At 37.5% G+C, this 24,912-nt stretch overlaps 1 protein-coding gene across 1 annotated transcript in view; it reads right to left on the reverse strand.

The window, feature by feature from the left end:
* Positions 1 to 24,912, reverse strand: part of Aass (aminoadipate-semialdehyde synthase) — a 50,276-nt gene that overhangs the window by 21,611 nt on the left and 3,753 nt on the right. The window contains exons 2-13 of the mRNA XM_042695885.1: positions 24,226 to 24,450; positions 21,395 to 21,571; positions 18,431 to 18,515; positions 16,063 to 16,130; positions 15,808 to 15,954; positions 14,846 to 14,924; positions 14,602 to 14,729; positions 12,236 to 12,384; positions 9,994 to 10,116; positions 9,530 to 9,641; positions 685 to 744; positions 384 to 451 (exon numbers count right to left, since the gene is read on the reverse strand). Of these exons, the coding sequence (XP_042551819.1) occupies positions 384 to 451; positions 685 to 744; positions 9,530 to 9,641; positions 9,994 to 10,116; positions 12,236 to 12,384; positions 14,602 to 14,729; positions 14,846 to 14,924; positions 15,808 to 15,954; positions 16,063 to 16,130; positions 18,431 to 18,515; positions 21,395 to 21,571; positions 24,226 to 24,435 (1,406 nt within the window). The 5' untranslated portion in view covers positions 24,436 to 24,450. The remainder of the gene's footprint in view (positions 1 to 383; positions 452 to 684; positions 745 to 9,529; positions 9,642 to 9,993; positions 10,117 to 12,235; positions 12,385 to 14,601; positions 14,730 to 14,845; positions 14,925 to 15,807; positions 15,955 to 16,062; positions 16,131 to 18,430; positions 18,516 to 21,394; positions 21,572 to 24,225; positions 24,451 to 24,912) is intronic.

Here is a 24,912-nt window from a genome sequence, read left to right on the forward strand (position 1 = left end):
AAGTCGAAACCTCTATCTAAAACCTAAACTAGAAGTACCACAGAAAAGATTAACATGCTCATATTTTCTTTGAATAAATAACTGAGAAATCACCATGTACAAAACGATAAAGAACAAATAAGTGTCTGCTCGAATGACAATGATTTTACACTTTAGCTTGCTCACACACAAGTTTAGATGGGATTGTAGGCAACTGAACAATGCTATTTTATTCTTCAAGGAAAAAGGTGTCGCATTTTATACATTTATAGACATGCCCTATCAATTACCCTGGCTGTGCATATTCTATATAATTAAAATTAAGAACTCCTATTGATGCTTTAAACCGTCAAATCCAAGATGAGACAAAATATATAAAATAAAAGGATACAAACACTACTTACCTGTCCTCTCGGAGTTTCTGGATATATTTATATTTATCCGTTAATAAACCGTTGGATGTAATCACAGCCTAAATGTGTATGACACAAGACATTTCTTTAGGTACCAAAATTTTAGTCTTACACATGTGGGCTCATTACTGACAGAGGATGACTGAGTGACAGAGAGACACTCTGGACTAGGAATAGAGCCACCCTCTATTCCTAGAGAGTAAGAAGGGGAGATTAGGCGGCTAAGGGAGAAAAGACAATTAAGATAGTAGAGAGAAGAATACATCTGTGGGAAGAAATTTTCAAAACTTACATCTCGCACCACAGGAGAAAAGTTCTGACTTTCCAGGGGCTGTGACGCATCTGATAATAACTGAAAGGAAAAGGAGATTGGAAAGATATAAATATGATTGTAAGGTTGGTTTATTAAAACATTACTAGAGAAAAGGATGATTTAGGGAAATTTTCTGAAGATCACTAAGAGAAATCAGATCTATTCCCAAAATTCAATTTTAAAAAATAAATTTTGATCTTTGTTTGCTAAGAACACAACCAACCAGTTTTAGCCTATTGAGTGAGCTATAAATGCACAAACTCTGCCCTCTGTGACCCTGTATCCCATTCCAAGGTTCAAGCAGTTCCCTGGGAAGTAGAGAATGGAATTTTCCTCTCTATTAATGCTGCCTGAGGGGTCTCCCTTAAATAAATATTACTTCTATGGGTAAGCACAATAACATTTCAAAACAGGTAGGGGAAGGCAAGCTCCAACAGGCAAATAAATCAATCTGATTAAAGTACTGTATGGGCATGTGTGAAATCCCATGGCGAAAAACCTCTCTGAGGAATTAACATGCACGTTTATAAAATGAATGATAGGAAAATGAAGCATGTCCTGTCTACACCTGGGGGCGAGGGCGGACTGAGTAGAAAGGATGAAGGAAGGTAAATATAGCCAAAATACCTCCTATATACCTGTGAAAATGGAAAACGATGCTTTTTAAGCTTGGTTTGTGAAGGGGGAAGGAGAAGATGAGGGAAGGTGATGCGGAGGAGAGTCTGATACCTTGTCCTTTGAATTTCAGTTCAAAAGCTATGGGCACGCCAAAATGAAACCTCCCAGTGCAGCTCATGAATGACAAGAAAAATAATAGGGGGGAGTGATCTGACCATGTAGATCTCAAGTCATCCAATGCCTCCTCGTTATCACACAAGATTGAGACAGATTGACAACACAAGATACAATCCTCATTAATATCTTCCTATCTTTACACTACAATGCCTAGTCTTGAACCTACTACCAAGCAGCACAAGGCCTGTTAGGTCAGTTTGTTACCTCTAATGGGCAGAGAAGTGCCAATGGGGCTATGTTCCCTTTTTAACTTAACTTAATGTCTAGATCATCCACCATATTAAGAAAGAGTACAAGACACCTAGCACAGGCTGGCTGCAGAGAATTCATTTACTGCATTTTTTAAAAAAAGATTGAATATGTTCATGGATGTAAAAAACAACAGATATAAACTTTCCATTACTGCATATAGACAAGTTTTGAAAAAGAATATCAGGTATGCTGGAAACGGATCATTCAAAACAGGATATGAAATACTATATTCCGAAGCAAATGGAAAATTGCAAAAATATTAGCACTCCAAAGACTAAAGCCAGCTTTAAGTTAGTTCTCTCTCTAAATCAACTGAGGTGATTTTCTTCTATTCTATTTCCTGCTGTCTCCATGTCTTCTCTGGAAGAAAATCACATTGCATCTAGAGCCTCAAACTATCTCTAACATTGTATACATGTCATGTCAGGCATTCAATAAAATGTAGATGAGTATACTAAATGACTGATTGCAGCTCCACCATGGGGATCACTGACAAATCCAAGAAGTATATTAGGAGTATATTTCAACTGTAATTAATACTTTAAAATAACAAAGATTTGAGATACATTCAAAAGAAAACAGAATACCTTGCCCATGTAATTGTAACCCCTCTGTACCGCATTTTTGTTTCCTTTGTATGTTCTTCCCCCTATGGTATGTCTCCTGTGGTCACTGTACTTGATTTTGGTACCCCGCATTTTGTATATACATTTGTCTTATCTTGGGAGAGGAAGGGGAATAACAAAACGCTGATACAAGGACACAGGATGACCCTTTGCAACAATGATACCCACAGGACAGTGTATTGTAAATGAACTTTACAACTCCAGGGCGGGGCGGGGGGGGGGGGGGAGGCGTGGAGGGGTGGAGGAGGTGGGAGAGGAAAGGGATAGTGGACAACAGGGAAGAGATAACAATGATGACAAATAATGTATTCATTGCCTGACTCATGTAACTGTAACCCCTCTGTACAGCATCTTTACAATAAAATAATTTTTTTAAAAAAAGAAAATAGAAAACTTTATAAATGGTCAAATAAAAAGGTACTGGTGGCTCACCCCTGTAATCCTAGCTACTCAGGAGGCTGAGATCTGAGGATCATGATTCAAAGCCACCCAGAGCAGCAAACTCCGTGAGACTCTTATGTCCAATAAACCACTAGAAAACCAGAAGTGGTGCTGTGGCTCAAGCAGTAGAGTGCCTTGAGCTGAAGAGCACAGGGGCAGCACCCAAGTCCAGAGTTCAAGCCCTACAACCAACCCAAAAAAAAGCTCATGGGAATCTGTCCCAACTAATAAAATGTTGGGTACCGTGATGTGCTCCTGTCATCTCAGCTTGGCAGGAAGCATAAATGGGAGGATTGTGGTCCAGGAATGAATGTGAGATATGATGTAAAAAATAATAATAGCAAAAAGGGCTGAAGGCATGGCTCAAGTAGTACCGTACCTGCTTAGCTTAACATATATGCAACGTGTATATGTATAAGTATAGGTATGCACATACTTATGGAGATTGGAATAGCAATTTAAAAACATGACTAAACTGACATATATAGGTCATATAAAATATACATTTTTCTCAGTTATACATGGAAAGTTCTTCCAAAGCTGACCACAGTAAACCTCAACAAAATTCAAAAGGTTACAGTCATCTAGAATATTGTATATAAATATATACAAAACAATTAGGATGCTAATCACTAATAAGTTATATTGGCACATGCCTGTAATTTCAGCTACGTAGGAGTCAGAGATCAGGAGGATGGCAATTCCTTGTTAGTGGGACCCTATCTCAACCCATAAGCCAAGCATTGTGGTACATACTTATAATTGGACCACTGTCCAAGGTCAGTTCTAGACAAAATGTGAGACTCTATCTGAAATATAAATAAAAGCCCAAAGGGAAGAGTGTGTAACTCAAATAACAGAGTGTCAGAATAGAAAGCCCTGAGTTCAAGCCGAAAAAAAAAAAAAACCCAGTCAGTAATAAAGACAATCAGAAAAGTCTCAAATGTTAAAGCTTGAAAATACCAAAAAATAACTTATCAAAAACTAATGGGAGAAACTAAAGCTGAAATCAGACTAAAATTTGTAGCTTTACATTTCGTATGTTATTAAGATGAGTGGAAATTAAGCATACAAGAAGCTAAGAGAAGGTTGTATTAAATCCACCAAAAAGTAAAACAAGGATCTAATAAAGATATAAGGGCCAACCATGATGATGCATGCCTGAATTCCAATTACTAGGAGACAAAAATTGGGAAGATTCAGTTCAAGGCCAGTGTGTACAAAATGTTAGTGAGACCTGCCATCTCAACCAATAAGTTAACTATTGTAGCTTTCCTCTGTCATCTGAGCTACAAGGGAGGAGTAAAGAGGAGGATACTTGTTCAAAGAAAAGTTCAAGGCTATCTAAAAAGTAACTAAAGCAAAAACAGGCCATAGACATGGTTCAGGTGCTAGACCACTGGACTAGCATACACAGCCCTTCAAGTTCAAATCCAGGACCCACCAAAGAGATGAATAAAAATAAATGAGTGAATAAAATACTTTTCAGAGAAGTTCTTTCAACACCCTGCTAGAACTAAGTTGATAGAGCTCACTCATTAGTATAAGATCATTCCATTTTAGCGTTAGAAAACTTAAGTTTTTGCAAATCATTCCTCCTACAGGTAATAGCTAACACTCCCAGTATTGTAACAATAACAAATAACATGTGGGCGTTAGAGAATGAAGAATTGAAGTTAGAAAGGAAATACCCCTCAACATCTCTGGCTATAAAGGAAATGCATATCAAAACAACACTGAGAGTTCACCACACCCCAATTGGAATGACCAACGTCAAGAATACTAACAGTAACAAATGCTGGTGTGAATGTGGCCAAAAGAGTACTCTATCACACTGTTGGTGGGAATGGAAGCTTGTTCAATCACTGTGGAAAGCAGTGTGGAGGTTCCTCAAAAAAAAAAAAAAAAACTAAACATAGAACTACCCTATGAACGAGCAATTCCACTCCTGGGTACCTATCCAGTAGAATACAAACAAGGTCACAGTAAAGCCATCAGGACTACTTTGTCCATTGCAGCATTGTTTGCCATAACAAAGATATGGAATCAAACCAGGTGCCCCTCAGTGGATGAATGGATCAAGAAAATGTGGTATATATTCACAATGGAATTCTACTCATGTGTTAGAAAAAATGATATGGTACTATTTGTAAAGAATTGCAATATCTAGTATATGTATGAGTCAAGCGGAAAAGGTCAGATAATGTGATGTTAGGAAAATGAACCCTTAGATATGTATTTTAATGTTTTTTTCTTTCATGTATTTGTTTCTAACGCATTTATAAGATTATTTCTTTGTTGCTTTGTATGTCCCTCCCCCGCAGCATAACCCCTGCTTTCACTATATTTGATGTCAGTATAACTTGTGGAGGAGATGGGGAAAAACAAGTCGTTTAAGGATACAGGTGGACCTGTTGCAACAATAAGTACAAGTTGTCATGTCGAAAACGCAACAATGAGAAGTACAAGTTGTCATGTCAAAAACGAGCTTTACAACGTTGGTGGGGGGGGGAGGATTGGGTGGGGGGGTGGGGGGGGAGGCTGGGAAGGGATGTGAAGGGTAAACAAAGGAGGAGGCTGCAATGCTTGATAAGAAATGTACTCATTATCTTGCCCATGTAATTGTAACCCCTCTGTACAGTATGTTCACAAAAAATAAATAAATAAAATAAAATGAAAAAAAAAGAAATGGAAAGACATGGAAAAACTTACATTAAGTGAAGTAAGCCAGACCCAGAGAAACAATGATTACATGGTTTCCCTCATTTCTGATACCTAGAATGTACCTATAAATCTGTAAGTTAAAAACACTAGGTGAAATGTAAGTGGTTACAAATGAATTAACTGAAGCATAATAGACTCTATGGAAAGTTCAACTAATATAATCTTTTAGAAAGATCAGGGTCAAAGCCCAACAAAATCAACACTAGCAAAGGGGTCTATCCAAGAGCGGGGTGGAGCCACAGGGAGAGGTGTAGGCAAATGATGCTGGTAGGGAAGTCGAATGCAGTTTAAAAAATTCATTGTATAATGGGTCAACTTGTACACTTAGTTAAGCATTACCTTACTCATGTAACTATAACCCCTCTGTACGGCATTTTTACAATAAAAATATATTAAAAATTCATTGTATATACTATAAAATTAAGAAAAGTAAGGGAAGGGGTGGGTCAAAGTGGGGTGAGAAAGTTGAAGGGAGAAACACTGATTGAGATGTATTTATTCATTAACTGCTTTGTTAACTGGTACCTCTTGTTAAAACTACTTAAAGATTATATGAATTTTTCTTAAAAGGAATACCAAAGCATGGAGCAAGCAATTAGAGCAGTAGCTGTGTTTTATAATATTATTACTATTATTAATTATTACTTTATTATTACTATTTCTGTGATGAGGATTGAACCCATGACCTTGTGTGTGGTAGGTAAATGCTCTACTACTGAGCCATATACAGAGCTCCAAGTGGCGTACCATTTTGGCATTGCTTTGAGCACATGCTGTGTAAAATGAAGAGCTTAAAAACATGTACACATGTGCATTTACTCTTTGCCTTAAAGAAACATTATGCAGCCCAGAACAATCATAGCCTTTAGTGTAAAAAGAAAAGTCCAAGAGGGCAGATTCAAAACAAGGGAGGCCAACTTCTATGTAAACTCTGCTCCAAGTTTCTGAATGACCCCCAAGCTGAGTGTGTACCTGCTAGACTACAAGCATCATGATAATGTCAGAGGTGAACTTTTCTTTGAGCTTCTCCTCGGTTGAGAGGGAATTTCAGACTAATCAAGTTGACCACCTGTTTAAATTTTTTCAGAGAAATCTAATAACTCAGAATTGTCACAATAAAACCTTCACATCTGGCAGGTACCTGTGGCTCATGCCTGTAATCCTAGCTATTCAGGAGGCTGAAATCTGAGGATCATAATTCAAAACCAGCCAAGGCAGTAAAGTCCATGACATTCTTATCTCCAGTTAACCACCAGAAGACCACAAATGGCACTCTAGCTCAAAGTGTTGGAGTGCTAACCTTAAGCAATAAAATATCAGGGATAGCATCCAGGCCCTGAGTTCAAGTAACAACTGAACAAAAGAGAAGAAGGAAGAAGGAAAGAGGAGGAGGAGGAGGAGGAGGTGGAGGATGAAGAAGAGGAGGAGGGGGAGGAGGAGGGGGAGGAGGAGGAGGTGGAGGAGGAGGAGGGGGAGGGGGAGGAGGAAGAAGGGGAGGAGGAGGAGGAAGCAGAAGGTGCCAAAACAAAAACTTTCACATCATCATTGATAGAATCCAATTATAACACAACAATTGAGTAATAGAAACTGAATAATACAACTACTCAGTGATAACTAAGAAACTATGAGTCATTCTCAAAGGTAGAAACAATCATTCAATGCCAAATGTATCCATATATTACAAAGGTAACATATAATGGCACACGCTGATCCACAAATTTATTTTCCCTGGTTTCAGTTAAACACATCCAACAACCCTGTGAAAATATTAAAAGGAAAATGCCTGAAATAAGCCATTCGTCTCCTCCTTCATCGTGCTTTTGTCCAGTGTATCCACAGCATATGTGCTCGCCACTCTACGACCAAGGAACATCTTGTAATGGAGCAACCGTCATACGGTGGCTTAGTGCTCCTTCACCACATCACCAAGCCTACATCATTCACCTCCCTTCGTCTCATCACATGATCATTGTATCATCTCATATCACCACAAGAGCAAGGAGGCAGTGCAACAAACAATACGATATTCTTGGAAAAGACAGGCCACCGTGACATACTTATTGAAGTATATAATGTTATGGTTGTTATGTTTCATAACAAGTTATTGTTGAGTATCTTACTTGCCTGACCTAGACCCAGAGAAAGTCAGACATTATCGTAAGTATGCTTGTATAGGTAAACAAATGCATTGTGTGCACACGCGCGCGCGCACGCACACACACACACATACATACACACGTGGTTCAATAGTACCCACGGTTACAAGCATTTACTGAGAGTATTACGATATACCTCACAAGATAAGGGGACTTAGCACAAAGTTTGAAAGGCTAGAAATTCTCAGCAGATAAAGAGAACCCTACAAAAACAAAAAGAAGGAGACAAAAGATAAGAAAAATATCAGTTCTGGGATGGAAAATACAATATCTGGAATCAATATAACAGAATAGAGAATTTGGAGATATTTTCAGATTAAAAGAATCTCTAACCAGTGGCTCTGCACTACAAGCAGTGCTTGAGGAAGAAAGGGCGAAGATATTGGAAATGATAAGCCTTCTTTTCTCTAAGTACGTACCTCTTCACACACTAGCACACTTACTTCTGCAGGATGTTAGAATTAGGTACTATGACCATTATTTGTTACATACATCCCATTTTACAGATGAAATATTTGAGACTCAGATAGGAATTGAGTTTCCCATTCAAAGAATATGCCTGCAGTGAAGCCCATTATTTTATTGTATCCTCCTTTTTTTTAATTTATTGATCCAAGAGCCTGAACTCAGGGGCTGAGCACCAGACTCCTGAGTAGGCTCGGATTACAGACATGAGCCACCAGCACCCAGCTTGTACTCTCCTTAGACTACCTTAATCCCCAACTTCAGGTGTGTTTCGTATCCAAAGCTGTGCTGACACCTTCTCAGCCTTAAATTTTTCTATGTTCAAGCTTCTAAATCTGCAAAATGAGAGGCTTCTCCTAAGTATTTAAAATGAAGAAGTATGGAATGCTTTACACAACATCAGGAACCCCACCATGAGGATGCCAGCTGTCAGCATGGTCCTCTTCCTTCTTCCACGTTCCCAGAGAAAATGAAAGAGTCTAGATAGAATACTATTTGAGAGAAAATGGTACTGCGTAGTCTGTGCTCTACACACTTATATAAAGTGGTGTTTTCATTTGTTCCTTCCGTCAGAAATAGTGTATGTTTTCTGTGACTTCTTCCTAATTGGCATTTTATTTAAAGAAAATAATCGCAGGCTGGTCACTGCTCTACTGACTATGGTCCTGTTTCAGTATGATGGTGCCTGAGTGAAAAACCCGAGAGGAAGAACAAAGCCACAATTCATAACTTCAGAATCTCTGCTGGTGGAAGACAGCCATTAGCAATAAAAATAAAGCATGACTGTTATGTGCCTAAGAGAAACACTGAGATAAGAATGGTTTCCGTTGATTAGGAGAATAGAATTTTGATGACAGAGTACCTCAGTTGTCAATCACTGATCACAAAAAACAAAAAATATATTATCTCAAAGTACACTGTCTCTTAAAGCATGAGTACCAAATATACAGTAACACTTTCTATATTTCTCAATCTGTGAATCATCTGTTAATTTATGAATTTATCCAGACAAGCAAGAAAATTGACAATAAAGCAATACATATCTCACATATCATGATTTTCCTAGTTAAACACATACAATGTGTTTAACAATTGTTAATTAAACAATTGTTTAATTAACAAATTGTTAATTGTTAATTAAACAAATGTAATTAAACATAATCCCAGTGATATATTCCCACAAGACAAGCAAGTAGAATAGGTACAATAATAATTCATCAGGAGCACTTCAAGGACTTTGGGGGAAGGGCTGGCATTTCATTTTACAACAGATTTCTTAGGTACAAAAGACCAGAACATTCATAAGCTCATTCCATAACTCTACCAAGGGCTCAGAATTGTTGTGGTATCTACAAATCTCCTTACCATTTCTTCCACGTAAGGGTAAAGCATGTCTCCAAAGTATTCTGTAGCTTCAATTGGAAGCTGTGCTGGCAAATTGTCAATGGAACACATCAAAATCCCAGAGCCTTCAACACTAGGAAAAGCACACACTTTATTCTGATGCTCAGCCGGTCATTGGTAAGCTCCAATTTTTCCCAGATGTCAACTGCATTCTACTTGTTTCACTAACCACTTACGGTCTTAATGCAGGGGTACGTAAAACTATAAGCAAGATTTTTCTTATGAACCTTTTTCCCCTCTTCAAGCAACCCATCTCCCATTTAGCAATAGTACACATATATTTAAATGTTTACATTTCTATGTGGTTTGTCTAACAAATTTTTAAAAATATGTTTGAGTAGTTACTCCTAGGTTTTTATAGTTTCATAAAGAAGTAAAGTATCAAGTACTTGATCTTTAAGTCATTGCAGCTTTAACAGACTCACCTGTCATGAATGATATGCTGGTCTGCATCATACATGCAAAAAGGATGCTCTATTGTTGTGCACTCAGTCATAAAATCTATAGATCCACCTGTGTCCGCTGATATGTCACATATTGCTACAAGTCTAAAAATGACATTGGTATTTAAATGAGACCTCTGAAGCTTTCAACAGGGTTACCATTGACAAAACATGAAAGAGAGTTGAAATAATTTTCAGTGTTGAATACCAAGTATTTCCCAAGCTTCTGAACACTTTTTCCTGTAGTTCAGTCTTCAAGAGTTGTTCTGGGGTACAGAGAATCTTTCCAGTATGAGTTTTAGTCTCCATAGAAAAAGAAAGGAAAAGAAAGAAGAGGAGAAGAAGAGAGAGCTAGAAGGAGAAAAGAAAGAATTAGAAACAAAGGGGAAAATCTTTTTCCTAAACAAATAATCCACAACAACATGGGTTAAGTTAACCTAGTTAACCATCTGTAAATAGCTCACAGAGGTCCAACTACTCTACTTTGTGCTTAGTACAGTCATCCCTCAATATTGTGGATTACACATCTGGAGATTCAATTGAGACTCAAAACCATTTGTGGGAAAAAAAATGTATCTGCATAAATATGTACTAATTTCTTGTCTTTGTCATTATTCCCTAAACAAGAAAGCCAGCATCAGAACTATTTAGTTTGTTTTCATTTCATTAAATACAGTAGGTAGTCCAGAGAGACTTAAAGTCATATAGGAGAGGTACCTGAGTTCTATGCAAATACTACATTATTTTGTATAAGGGATTGAGTACAGTTATTGGCATCCACAGGGGTCCCAGGTACAATCTCCCATGGACATGAAGGACAGATGGCTGTGCTGCATGATTTTATAGTTCATGACATGCAAATGTCTAGAATCAGAAAAAAAAAAAGTCTCAGTCTAGCATTCAAAAGCTTTCAGAGGTTGGCTGTGATTTTTCTGTCCAATCTGCAAATACCAAAAGCCTAAACAATGGTATGCTAGGCCTAGATTGTCCTTTTCCGTAAGTCACATGGTAGATGGGCAGGTCCACGTTTATCAAGCATACATTGTACCACTTGAAGCTTTTGTTCTCCTTGTACTCCCTTCTAAGAGTTTTCTCAGTGTCAGCTGCTAGGCCAGTACTTCGGGAGACAATCATCTATGGTCCTGAAATGATTATTAATGTGCCTTCAAGGTTGTAGCTTTTTGTTTGATTGTTTGTTTCAGATAAGACTGTCTAAGGAAACAAAATGAATCCACCAGAATCCCCAAGTCATAATGACCCACATTTTAGGTTTTCCTAAAGTAAACTTTACTCATAACAATATCAAATTTTCCACCCAAAGGCATTCCCATTTCACCATTTTTTGGACATGCAATGAATGAAGGAGCATGACTTTCAAGAGCATTTTCAGGAAGGGGCCACCTCACCATATCATGATGAGACTTTCCTTAATGAATATATATACGCTTCCTCAATAAAAGCTCCCTGCTTTCTTTTCTTAGACAGTTACTACTATGAAAGTACCACCTACTTAATATAATATATAATACATAATTATATAATATATAATCCTTGTAGTAACAGATATTTTATTCACTCTTTTACTTCTCTGGTTGTGCTTGTTGGCTTTGCACTCACCAGATTAACTCACTGTGTTCAAGGAAAAGTGTTCCCACTTTCTTTAAAGCTCCTGTGTTTCTGTTCTTCCTATTTTCCTCTTGGCATTGGCCTGGTGCCAGCTACACGCCTGAGAGAGCTAACATCCATTAGCTTAGTAGAATACCAGGCACACAAGATATTCCACAAATTTTACTCATTCATTCCTTTACTCATTCAACATGTAATAATTATTTGAATGTCTATTCTATATCAAGCAACATATCCAGAACTTGTGGCTAAGATAAATATGATCTCAATGTTTAAAGAGTTTAAACTCTAGTAGTAGAGAGAAAAAGCAGGAACACAGGAAAACAAGGGATCATGAGTTGAGAAAAGGCAACCGAGTAATACGTGAGATAAAAAAAAATGGGAAGGGGGAAGCAAGAGAGGAGTTCTCTGAGGAGTTAGCTTTGGAGCTCTATGTGGTGTCACAGAAGTCAGAAGAGACTTTCAACCAGAGAGGGTTAACTGCCAGAGGTCCAGCTAGTCACTATCAGTCAAGTTCTCAGATATATGGAATTACATTCTTGGATTGCCCAGCAATATTACTGGTAAAAACTGCCATTCGTGTGCAGCAAACCCTTACCTGTGTGGTAATGTGGGGCAACCTTCAACAGTAACAATAGAAGACTTGACAGGAGCCAGTAGACTTTGAGCATCATGCCGGGTTAGTAAGCGAGGGGTATTTTGTTCCCAATAAATACCATTGATTAAACAAGTTGTATAGGGTGCAATCTGGAAACCAAGATCAACATCCAACAAAAAAAAAAAAGAGAGAATGTTTTAAAAGAGAATTTGTTCAGGTTATCACCTCAGCTTCTCGGAGCTCTGCTTTTCTTACCTGTTTGATAGAAATAATGTATACCCTAATCCTCAAAAGAATGTTGTGAAGACTAATGAAAACATTTGTAAGCTCCATGGAGAAGTGTGCAATATTAGAAATTTTAGAGTACTTCCAATCAATAGTCCTTCCAAAAACAAGCATGAAAGAAGGAATAAAAATTTACTAGATTCAAAATTTTTCATAATCATCTCAGCCATGGCCAAGATGAAGACAAGAGTTCTTCTCCATAACATGCTATATGTACCAAAAGAGCTGAACTTCACAGCAAAAGCTAAAGGTGCTATGTTGTTAAAACATACTTAAAAATTACTCAAAGCATTCCTTTTCAAAATGAACACATGCATTTTGGTTGTGTTTTAATTTTCAGCTTGTTGGCTTATTTTAAGAAAGGGTACTACATGACTACTAACTATAAAACATACAAATAAATTGATTTTTTCCCAAGATAAGGCCAATGTGTCTCCATGAGAAAGACTTGATTTGAAATGTCTTTTCCATACAATGGGCATAGCTCTGTGTTAATAAATATAGCCACACTATTTTTTTTTTTTGATCCGGTAGTGGGGCCTCAACTCTGGGCCTGGGCGCTGTCCCTCAGCTCTTCAGCTGAAGGCTAGCACTCTACCACTTGAGCCACAGCGCCACTTCTGGCTTTTTTTTTTTTTCTGCTTATGTGGTGCTGAGGAATCCAACCCAGGGCCTCATGCATGCAAGGCAAGCGCTCTACCACTTCTAGCCACCTTCCCAGCCCTAGCCACACTATTTTAACCTTGATCTTTAGTCAATCACATGGATTTCAAGATAGGTATCTACTTTATTTGGATATTGACTATGCCTCATAGTTGCATGTGTTAGAGGCGTGGTTTCCAGCATATGGCATTATTTGGAGGTGGTGGGACCTTTAAGAGGCAGAGCCTAGTGAGAAGACTTTAAGTAACTGGAGATCCATATTTCTTATACCTCTCTCTGCTCCAAATTAAGATGTTAGTGCTTATGGTCCTCACTGATTACCACCACCACCCCTGCTCCGCCCAAAAAATTAAGCTGTCCCATCTTTGACTTCAGCCTCCAAAAACTGAGTTAAATAAATCTTTTCTCTTTGAAATGTAACTTCCCTCAGGTTATTTTGTTGTTGTAATACAAAGCTAATGCATTGCTGGAAGTGGAGATTGTTACTATTTAAACCTGAGCAAACCAGGCACTGGTGGTTCACGCCTATAATCCTAGCTACTCAGGAGGCTGAAATCTGAGGATCACAGTTCAAAGCCAGCCCAGGCAGGAAAGGCTGTGAGATTCTTATCTCCAATAAAACACTAGAAAATCAGAAGTGGTGCTGTGGCTCAAGCATTAGAGTGCTCCCCTTGAGCTGAAGAGCACAGGGACAGCACCCGTGCCAAGAGTTCAAGCCCCACAACCAACAAAAAACAAACAAAAAAAAAAAACCTGAGCATTTTTGGAATATATTGATGGATCAAGACTGGAGAGTTTGGAGAATGGGCTAGAGAATGCTAAGAGCAAACGTTATAGATATTACTCTATGCCAACAGTGCTAACTAGTCTAGGACAATACAAAAAGCAATCCACAGGTTCATTCAGATCTGAAGTAGAAACAGAAAAAGTGACAAAATAGCATACCCACAGAAGTCATCAAAACCACCACGCAAGTTTGGCATCAATGACTCATACCTACAATCCTAGCTAATCAAGAGGCTGAGATCTAAGAACAGCAATTTGATATTGTCCCAGGCAAGAAAGTCTGTGAGACTCTAATTAATTAATTACTCTCTAATTCACAAGCAAAAAGTTGGGAGTGGAGGTGTAGTTAAACTGGCATAGAGTCAGTCTTGAGAAAAAAATCTAAGGGACAGTGCCCAGATCCTGAGTTCAGGCCCCTATATGAGCTAAAAAATTTTTAATTAAAAAAAAACTCACTAAGCAAAGGCCTCTCCAACTATCAGTAAAAGTAACATCAAGAAACTCCAAGGACTTTCAACAAACTGACCTGAAGAACTGACAATAGTATACATAGCCATAATTTCTCTCCTTGAAGATAGCCTTGCTGCAGTGCAATTTAAGCAACCAAGCAAAAAGCTAAATAGGATACTCACATCAGTATTAAAACGACTTATGTAGCGCTCTGGATGTTTGTCATACTCCACAGGATCAAACACACCATCTGTTTTTCTGACAAGATGATGATGTCGGCTTAACACAGTCCCATATACTTTTCTGAGGTCTTGCAGAGAAAGAAATTATTACAGTACATGACAAATGAGAACAATTTATGGTGATAAAATATTATAACAAGAGACTAAGATTAGTAAGAAGTATGGTTTTTTTCCCACCCTTTACCTCCAGTTTGGGAAACTTCTTTTAATTCATGGGGCTCCACGTATTCACAGGGTAGCTCATTGAAGATTTCTTGGGCTCCCTGTAAACAATGCAGGAGTGAAACACTAAAAGTCAATGGGAAAAGAGACAACATGGCTTTCAGCACAGATTTCAATTTTTACCCTGACCTATAAGTAGGTCTATATTGCAGAAGCACAGATAATCTTCTTACTCATAGCCTGCAAGCAAGCTTTGGTTCCAGTTCCAAAAGCATGCACTGGAAGCATATTTTTATTTTTTACTTAAGCTACTAAGAACAGAAACAAGAGTGTTTAGAAATATGAGTACAAGACAAGTCCTGTTTATTTCTTGGCCCATTCCAGAAATTTCAAATGAGAAATCTCTATTTCCTACAGAAGAAAAATGCCTATGTCAAAATATAATACTGAAATGTTTCATGTGCACAATATTTTCATTAAATATCTATTTTAATTATAACTTTCTCTGGACGATTACAAAAGCACCTTTGAAGCCACTCAAAAAGGAAGTATTAATTCCAGTCTTAATCTTTTTAGTGACTTTTTGGTAAAATTCCAAGAAGTCTTGAAAATATATATTCTGGAGTCACTTTCAAACTTCGTGAATATCTCCATGATGAAGGAAGACCAGATTAGCCTATAAATAAGGCATTTCACCTTAAACAATGAGTTGCTTCAAGTAAGGAAAGAAGGGAAGAAAGGAAGGAAGGAGGGAAGAAAGGAAGTAAGGAGGATGGATAAACATTCCATGATTCTGATAGCTTGGAAAACAGCTAAAAGCAATTAAAATATTTGGACCATTACTGCTCTTTTGAAAAGAAATAATACATAGGTAATTAAGGTACCAAAATTAAAATGCCCATTCATTCTATTTGAAATATCTACACAATGCCCACACCTCCAGAATTTCAGATTGCTTTACAGAAAGAAAGAGATGAAACTTGCCTTTGATACATTACCAGTCCCTGTGAACACAAATGTTAAGGGCCCGATTGACTTTGGCATTAGACCCAGAGATATTTCATAACCAGCATCTCGGACAGCTTGAACGGCCTGACTGCTATTCCTGTAGTTATGAGCCATACCAAGATGCTGAAAGAGGTACATATAATTCAAGTTAGTCTACTGGCAGAGATAGTTTTCTATTCTAAAAGTGTGGTATGGATTTTCAAATAAGTAGATAGTAGAAACATCTCTCACCATGAAAGGTGTATGATGTCCCAAAGCAAGAAGCCTTAAACCCATTCCATGCAAAATATTGATCATCCCTATTGTAGAATCAAACAAAAAAAGAGCATTAATTAAGTAAAATAGAATATCAATATACTTTTGACCCTGATACAAGGGTATGATGTCTTTTGTTAATCTCTCCGCCTTGCAATAATTTGCACCAATATAAAGTATATAATTTGTTTATTACATGTATGTATATAAGTATTATATATACACATACACACATATATATGGCATTACTGGAGATCAAACTTGGGCAATCCCTCCAGTTCTTTTGCTTTCAGTTTGTTTTTCAGATAGTCTTTAGACTATGATCCTCCTATGTCTTGTCTTGTAAGATTGCAGGTATGGGCCACCATGCCCAGTTTTAAAGTGCATTGCTTAATAACTATTACCAAATACTAACGCTTATGTTACCACAAACATAATTTCTTATCACAGACAACCACTGAGATTTCTGTCTGAATAGGTTTTTCTACTATTGCATATAAATGAATATATGTATATATTCTTTTGTTGTGTGTCTTTTTTTTATTATTGTGGAAATACCATACAGAGGGGTTACAATCACATGGGCAAGATAGTAAGTACATTTCTTATCAAGCATTGTTGCCTCCTCCTTTGTTTGTGCGTCTTCTTTCATCCTGCATAATGTTTTTGAGATTTACATCAATGCTTTATTTCTTTTCATTGTTGAAGAGTTTTTATTTTATTGCTATACCATAGTTTATTTACTTCTCTCTAGACAGACGTTTTTGTTGTTCCCATAATATTATGAATGAAACTGTTATAAAGATTGAATAAAATTATAAAATACTGCATTTCTTTGGTAAACACATAGGAGTAGAATTTGTTTTGCATACTGAAGCAAATTTGTTATTTATTCTTACAGTTGTTTTGGTCATCTGTATCTTTCAAAATTTGTCTAGTTCATCAAGGTTATCAAACATAATGGCCAACTTTGAATATTTTTGCCTTTTTAATATTCATAGGATTTATAACATCCCTTCATGTATTCCTTTTCTGCAAATAGTGTCTTCCTTATTTCTTTTATTAATCTACCTACATGTTTGATCAACTGAACTTTGCACACTTCTAATTTCTCTTTCTCTTTTGCTTGCTTAAATAGTTTTTAATCAGTCATCAAATCCCTGCTTCTGAGTAACTATTTTAAGGAGGTATTTCCAGCATCCAAGTCGAGTTCAATACTCTTTCTACAGTAATGAGTACTGACATTGTATTTGTGTGTTTCCTTGCCTGAATACTTCTTTAAGAACAACATCCTATTCACTGGTGTGATGCTAATACTGAATGTGGTGACTTTTGAGTTAATCATTTCATTGTAATATATTTATATTTTCCAGATAAACCAAACACTTGTCTGAGTGAATCCCAAAGGGCACAGGTAGGACCCATAGTGGGCTATTCTCCCTACCATGTCTTCCTTGCTGAGAAACTTATCTTTCTATTAATTTAATAGAATGGATTTGTGTGTTGGGCGAGAAAAGATACAAACTGGAGATCAAAATAAGAAAAAAAAATTGGCTTTAAGTAGAAAGGATTTAGTAAGTTTGAAATAGGGCATGATAATAGGTTAGCATTTGTAGGATTTTCAGAAATTATTCATTTCTAAAAATATAAAATATGTTGAACTTTTTCCAAAATTTTTAGTAAGAATATTTTGCAACAGGGAAGGTTGTTAGTAAATAGTGTCCTAAGATTCCAAATAATCTAAATAAATGTACAATGGGTTGTATTTCTTGAGAGCAACAATGAGTCTAATCTTATGGGTAGAGGCAGACTGGACAAGACGACACAACAGTGCCACAGTCACAGTGAGGAAGCTTCCATTTACATAACAAGGCCAAACAAACAACGTTCAACTCATGAACTTTCTTAGACCTTCAAGTTATCTACGCTGAAGCTAAGCCATCACATGTTCTGGCATTTCCAAAGAAGGTTCAAACTACGAGCTGGGACATAAGCAGAAATTTTTCTCCAGCTTGCAGATCTTGTCCTTTCTAAAAGGTTCTCTAGTTAGTTCCTGCCCCTGTACTTCTCCAAAGGGAAAGAAGATGACAAAACTGATCTGTCCCTGTAGCTTTAAAAGAGAATCATCTGCAAAGCCAGAGCCTGCTCATCAATGTTATCCTTCTCTCTGCTTTTTCTTTTCCATGTTTATAGCCACGTATTTAACCATTTTTCTTCTTCCTCTATTCTTCTTATATTACCCAGCCTTCAGCACACTCTTTCATTTTACAAGCACAGAAAACAGAAAACATAGTTATTCCACAAGAAAGCTTAGAAAGTAATGTACAATCCCTGTCATTCTTACCTGCCACACCTGCCCACTGTCCAAAGGCCACTACCCGGATTCCTCTGTGATCTACCATTTTCTCATAATCAATAAGTCGGATATTCTGAGGGGGAGGGTAAAAAATTAATAATGGCTCAGCCAGACTCACTGAGCTCAATTTTGATGAATAAAGCACAAATACAGACAAGTAAGTGATATATCATGACTTGCTAACAAGTTCTCCTCAGGTGTAACATGAACTATATATTCACCAACCAGTTGTAGATTTGTAATGAGAGCTGATAGAATGGTGCTAGAATGTGCTAATACCCATTGATGGCAAATCGTGAGATAGTCATAGCAGAATTTCCTTTCTTTTCAGTTTCAATAAAACCTGCTCAGCATCATCTGCAAGTATTTCTATGGTCCCACCCATCCTCACCATCTTCTGTCTGGTCCCAAAGCAAACAGATCACACCTGATATTAATCACTGGGGGCAAACTTCAACAATTTTCTATATCCTCCGTACCACTCTTCTGGAACTATTAACTCTTTCCTGCACCATCCCTGTTTATACGGATCTTCAGTCATTCTAATACTCCCATGTCTCTTCTCCCTGAAAATGGTAACACCTCTCAAGGTCAGACATCTTTCTCATTTCCACCCCTTTCTAAGCTTCCACTTTCTCCATCTTTTTATAGGTAAGCTTCATTCAACTAATTTAATTAAACTGTTCACGCTGCATACATTCCTCTTCCTCACCTTTGCTGAAATCACATTCTTTTTCCTCTTGGAGAAACCTTAAACATGTATGCTTAAATGCTATTGATACATTGAAATTATAGAATGTCTTCTACACTCACTTTATTTCTTCAAAGATCCTACTATTTGAGGTTGGGACACAGAACACATAAGTCATATGTTCAAGACCCCCAGGTCTGATCCCTATCACTAAAAAACAAAATCTTGGGGATTTTTTTTCATGCTTATGAACTTAATAACAATTCTAACTCAGAGTAATTGGTTACAAATTGCTGCCAAAAAGCAGCCCTGCTGGGTCTGTTTTCATTAATTTTCTTGTAATGAGCAAAATTCATATAGCAAGAAGATCTCTAAAGTACTATTTAACAAGTTGATTGGCCTAAGGTGGAGTATTCTCCTGGTAATATGATTTTCATTAATTGCTTCTGAATCTCTTCTTCAGAAACATTGCAAATTGATGACTGCTTGGGTCTAGTGGATTTAGAATTAATAAGACAGTATTCTATTCTCCCATAGAAAATACATTTTATCCATTGTTTATGAACTCCCCTATGCTCTTCCTGATTCTCAGACACTGTTCTGCTTCATGTGATCACATCCCTACTCCAGGATGTGGACTATAGATGAATTTCCTTGTTCGGTAATCCCCTACACTCACCCAGTCTCATGACTGTCAAACTATCTACTCTCTTATAGAGACCACAAGGATTTGACAGGAGCTGCCTTCTTGTGCTTCAAACTCATATCAGCAGCTCACTGGGCTTCTCCCCTCCCTTCCTACGGGCTCATTAAACCTCAAACTACTCTTCTTACGGGAGCAGCATCTCAGTCTATGGCAGCCCTTCTAATCGCTCAGGCTCCAAGCCTTAGTCATTGTTCACTCTTCTCAAATTCCACTTTCAGGTCAGCAGTGACTGTTGTATGATTCTCCTCCAGACATCCAGGATTCTCTGTGTGTCCCAGGCTCCACATCCACCACCCATATGTATGACCCCTGATTTGTGGCCTCGAGTCTGGAATGTTGGTTGTCTTCTGATTCATTTCGGTCCCTCCCCCACTTCCACCTGCCAACTATACCTATCCACATGGTTGCTTTTGTATTCAATTGGTTCTAACTGCCCATTCACAAAGCCCCTCGGGCCTTTGCATCGTCATTCTCTCTGCTTGGAAGACTCTTGGTAGACAGATGTGTCTCAACTGCCTTCAGAATTTTTGTTCAAATTCTACCTTGCCATGAAGCCTCCCTGACTTACCCCATCTTATCTATTCTAGAAGTTTTACCTCCCCGAGTGGCTCACATTATTTTCACCATTTCCCAGACTTCCGGGTGACATATGAAATGTCTTTTCTGCTAGGGTGAAAACTCTCTGAAAACAGGGACAGTTCCAATCTGCTTTTTTTTTTTTTTTTTATTGTAGGTTCTCAGTAGATATTTGCTGAAAGAACATTCTGTATTTTAAGTTGCTGTTAGTGACCTCATAGTATCTCTATCTCACAAAAATACATTGTGACTAATAAATATCATTTTAATAGCTTCTTTAAGTCAATTCTGGCACCACAGACCTGTGTAACCTCAGTCATCTAGATTCATCTGAAAGATATGGTATTAGATCACAAATCCCTGTGATCACAGATTGCTTATTACAGATAACAGTTCTTCTCAGCTCTAAAATTCCACTTGGTAGTATCTATCCAATCATCCTGGTAGATGGGTAAGTGTTGGAGGAAAAAGCAATCCCAGAACACAAAAGGATGAAATAGAAACTAGGCACTGGTGGCTCATACTTGTAATCCTAGTAACTCAGGAGGCTGAGATATAAAGATCGCAGTTAGAAGCCAGCCCAGCCAGAATGTCTATGAAACTCTTATCTCCAATTAACCACCACACCAAAAAGCCAGAAATGGAGCTGTGGCTCAACTGGTAGAGCACTAACTTTGCGCTTAAAAGCTCAAGGCTCAAGGAGAGTGACCAGGTCAGGAGTTCAAGTCCCAGGACTGGCACACACACACACACACACACACACACACACACACACACACACACACACGGATGAAACCTGATTTTATTACAAACTCCAAACCTGCAGAGGAAGAACAGAGCCATTTAGGTTCTTCCTCTGATGTCCTCTCTCCTAAGAAGTGAGCAATATATCATGTTTTCCAGATAATGAATAAGAGCTAAACTCTAATATAAACATATTTTTCTATATTAATAGTTATTAATACTGGCTGTCAATTACCTGTTTTAGAACCTCATCCAACAAGCTCATATTGGCCTCCTGTGCTTTTATTGTGTGAGAGAAGAATGCATATGTTTTCTTGGACATCAATTTTTCCTCTGGAGGCCTTTTAACTCCTAAAATCAGACAGGCTTCAGATATATCCTCTTGAAGAATGCCTCCAGCTTTGACATATTCCTGGGAATGCAATTTTGGTTAGAATTATTTCCCTGACTTATGGTATGCATGATTTTTCTAATAAAAATGTAGTAAATAACACCACAAATCTTTTGAAAGAATTAAATGTGTAGATTAGAACAAATAATTGAAAAGCTACTTTCAATATTTATACCCCTTGGCTAAAGGTAAATCTATTATATTTGACTTGTGTAGCAAAAATTTACAAAATTTAGTACCTATCCCTATTTAAGAACAAATTATAGGGCTGGGACGGTGGCTCAGTGGTAGAGCGCTTGCCTTGCATGCCTGAGGCCCTGGGTTCCATTCCTCAGCACCACATAAGCACAAAGAAAAAAGCTGGAAGTGGTGCTGTGGTTCAAGTGGTAGAGCGCTAGCCTTGAGCTGAAGAGCTGAGGGACAGCGCCCAGGCCCAGAGTTCAGGCCCCACGACTGGACCCAAAAAAAAAGAACAAATTATAGTTTGACCACAAACCTCGTGGTTTTCATATATTTAGAGAATGTGTATTTCATATAAACAGGACACTAAAACATTAAATTTCAGATAATTTTTTTTGTTGGTCATGGGATTTGAACTCAGACTTGATCAGATAATATTTTTAATAGACAGGATATAACTCCAAGTCTATTTTTACTTTATTTTGGAGGTTTCTCAATTAGCACATATTACTGTTATAATCTATGCAGTGGAGTATGCTAGGAATCAGATGATAAGACTCAAAGAAAGACAGACAAGATCTTAAGGAGCTCATATAGAAAGATATCACAGCACAACAAATAAAGCCAAGTTCAAAAGTGTATTATGATCAGGAGAATCTGAGTGATATATTAGTCTAATATATATTGAGATACTTATCAGGTAGAACAGGAAAGGAAGTAGAGAAATTGATTTCTAAAGGTGAGATGGGATGTGGAGAGATAAGAGATGGAAAGTGTAAGGTGGTAATTTCAGCAGGAAGCATGGCTGGCATGTGGAAGAAGGAAAGGAGGGAGATGTTTAAAGCATATGGATAAATCAAATTAGAAAAGCAGACTGAAGCTGGGCGCCGGTGGCTCACACCTGTAATCCTAGCTACTCCGGAGACTGAAATCTGAGGGTCATGGTTCAAAACCAGCCTGAAAAGTCCATGAGACTCTTATCTCCAATAAACCACTAGAAAATCGGCATGGCACTGTGGCTTAAGCAGTAGAGTGCTTGCCTTGAGCTGAAGAGTGCAGGGAGAATGCTCAGGCCCAGGGAGAATGCTCAGGCCTACAACAACAAAAAAGAAAGAAAGAAAGAAAAGAAAAGAAAAGTAGCCTGAATAGCATTGTGGCTAATATGGTTCTGTTTGCAAGTGAATTGCAATAATAATAGTTGATACTTGATCACAAATTTCTGTGTTTTAAAATAAGCTCTTTGCATAAATTATCTCATTTAATTCTTGCAAAACACCTATGAGGTAGGTATAATTTTGTTAACAGGGAATCTGAAGCTCGTGTGTTTAACCAAGAGAGCATAGTAAGTACATGAAAGAAAGATATAGTCATATAAGATTTTAAATCAAAGAGTTGCATAGCCCTGGGAGAATTTTTTTTAAAAACCACTTATAGTACCAATTAAATGAAATAAATCTAGTTCAAAATTTACTTCCAAGGAAAGCATAGATGAATAGACGTGATTAACACATAATTTCTATCTGGTTTCTTTGAAAAAAGTCTATTTGCTCATTTATAGTAGATTGGTTAAATAATCATGGTAAACATATACAATGCATTGTTTATCATCTAGTCACTAAACAGAATGAAACAAATCTGTATGAACTGAAATGGAACAATTTCCAGGATATGTGGTTGGCTGACCAAAGTTAGGAACTGACATATATATAGATATATGTGTACACACAAGTTTTATATATACATACATATATATGTGCATGTAGTTATATAAGAATGTACATATACACTCAGATTAGAATATCTATATTTATATCTATATAAACATAGAGTATCTATGTTTATATATACATATATACTTTTTGCTCAATAAATATACAAAGTACGAAAGCATATATATATATACATACCTTTATGTAGAAGAATAGGGAAAGTAAGAACATACATACAAATACTTACATGGGTATTTCTTTGCAAAAGAAATAGTAAGTTACAGTCAAAAACTCAAGAAACCTTTCAGTCAGAAATGAAGATATAAGAGATTGGGTAAAGACAAGATAAATCTCTAAAATTTGAAAGTGCTATACTTACTTGAAAAATCAAATCATATCAAAAGAGATTAATAGCAAACATATTTGAACCTGTGTGTATATAATTTCTCAAACTGGCTGTCAAGAAACAACTTCAGGATAAATTCTACCCAAGAAAACATCCCTGGGTGCAAAAAATGTTGTTGTAATTGACCTTTGTCTTCCTAGGCCCAGAAGTAGGGTGCAAATAGAGAAAAGGACTGAAAGACAGCAATTTCTCAAAGCAGTCCTTTAACCCTTACCTCGAGGCAAAAAAAAAAAAAAAATAGAATGGATTGAAAATAACTTTCAAGGAAAGAAATCATATCAAAGCCACACCAGCTCATTTCATTTTCACTCCACAACTCCTTCCTTGTCATAAACAAGTTCATTTTCCTCACACTTATTGTAAAAGTTGGAAACTGTCACCTTGTCGTGAATGGCCCGCCGGTTGGAGGGCTGAATCAAGACCTTGTATCCCAGGTTGGTGATACCCTTGATGTGCTTGGGAGCCAGCGGTGCCCTCCTTTCCCAGGCGTTCACGTCCTCACGCCGCAGCGCCATCACAGCTTTGTGGTGGAGGCCTCTGGAGAGGCTGGCCCTCAGCCTGATCAGGTTGGTTCTGTGGACTTGCCACATCTTGCAATCTGGTCACTGTGAAGGCAATATGTGACAGTCGGACAACAAGGGGTGGAAGGGCTCACACAACAGTTCTGGTCTCCTTAGAAATCTGCTGTAAAATACAACCAACCCCATGACCATAGATATGAGATGCACAGGAGGACAGGAAAATCTTCATATGACATGCACCTTTACCCAAACAAACCCAAGTTGCCAAAAATGAGATCACTCAGTTCCAAAACATAGAGCAAGTCTGGTGACATCCAACAGTAATTACAAGATTCGCACAGCTTATTAGAGATGTTTTACCAAACATGTACTCAGCACAAAAATGTGAGACAGTCAAAGTACTTATGAAGGCCAGATTGACAACAGAAAGAAGCCTTTACAGACTTAAGTTTCAGTTTTGAAGGCATGAATCTTGAAAGTCTTCACAAGGTGTACATGAGTCTTCATTACTTAGTGCCCATGGGCCTTCAGGTTCATCTCTGACCA

This window comes from Dipodomys spectabilis, unplaced genomic scaffold, assembly GCF_019054845.1.
Source record: "Dipodomys spectabilis isolate Male_0828 unplaced genomic scaffold, ASM1905484v1 ptg000197l, whole genome shotgun sequence".
Taxonomy (NCBI): domain Eukaryota; kingdom Metazoa; phylum Chordata; class Mammalia; order Rodentia; family Heteromyidae; genus Dipodomys; species Dipodomys spectabilis.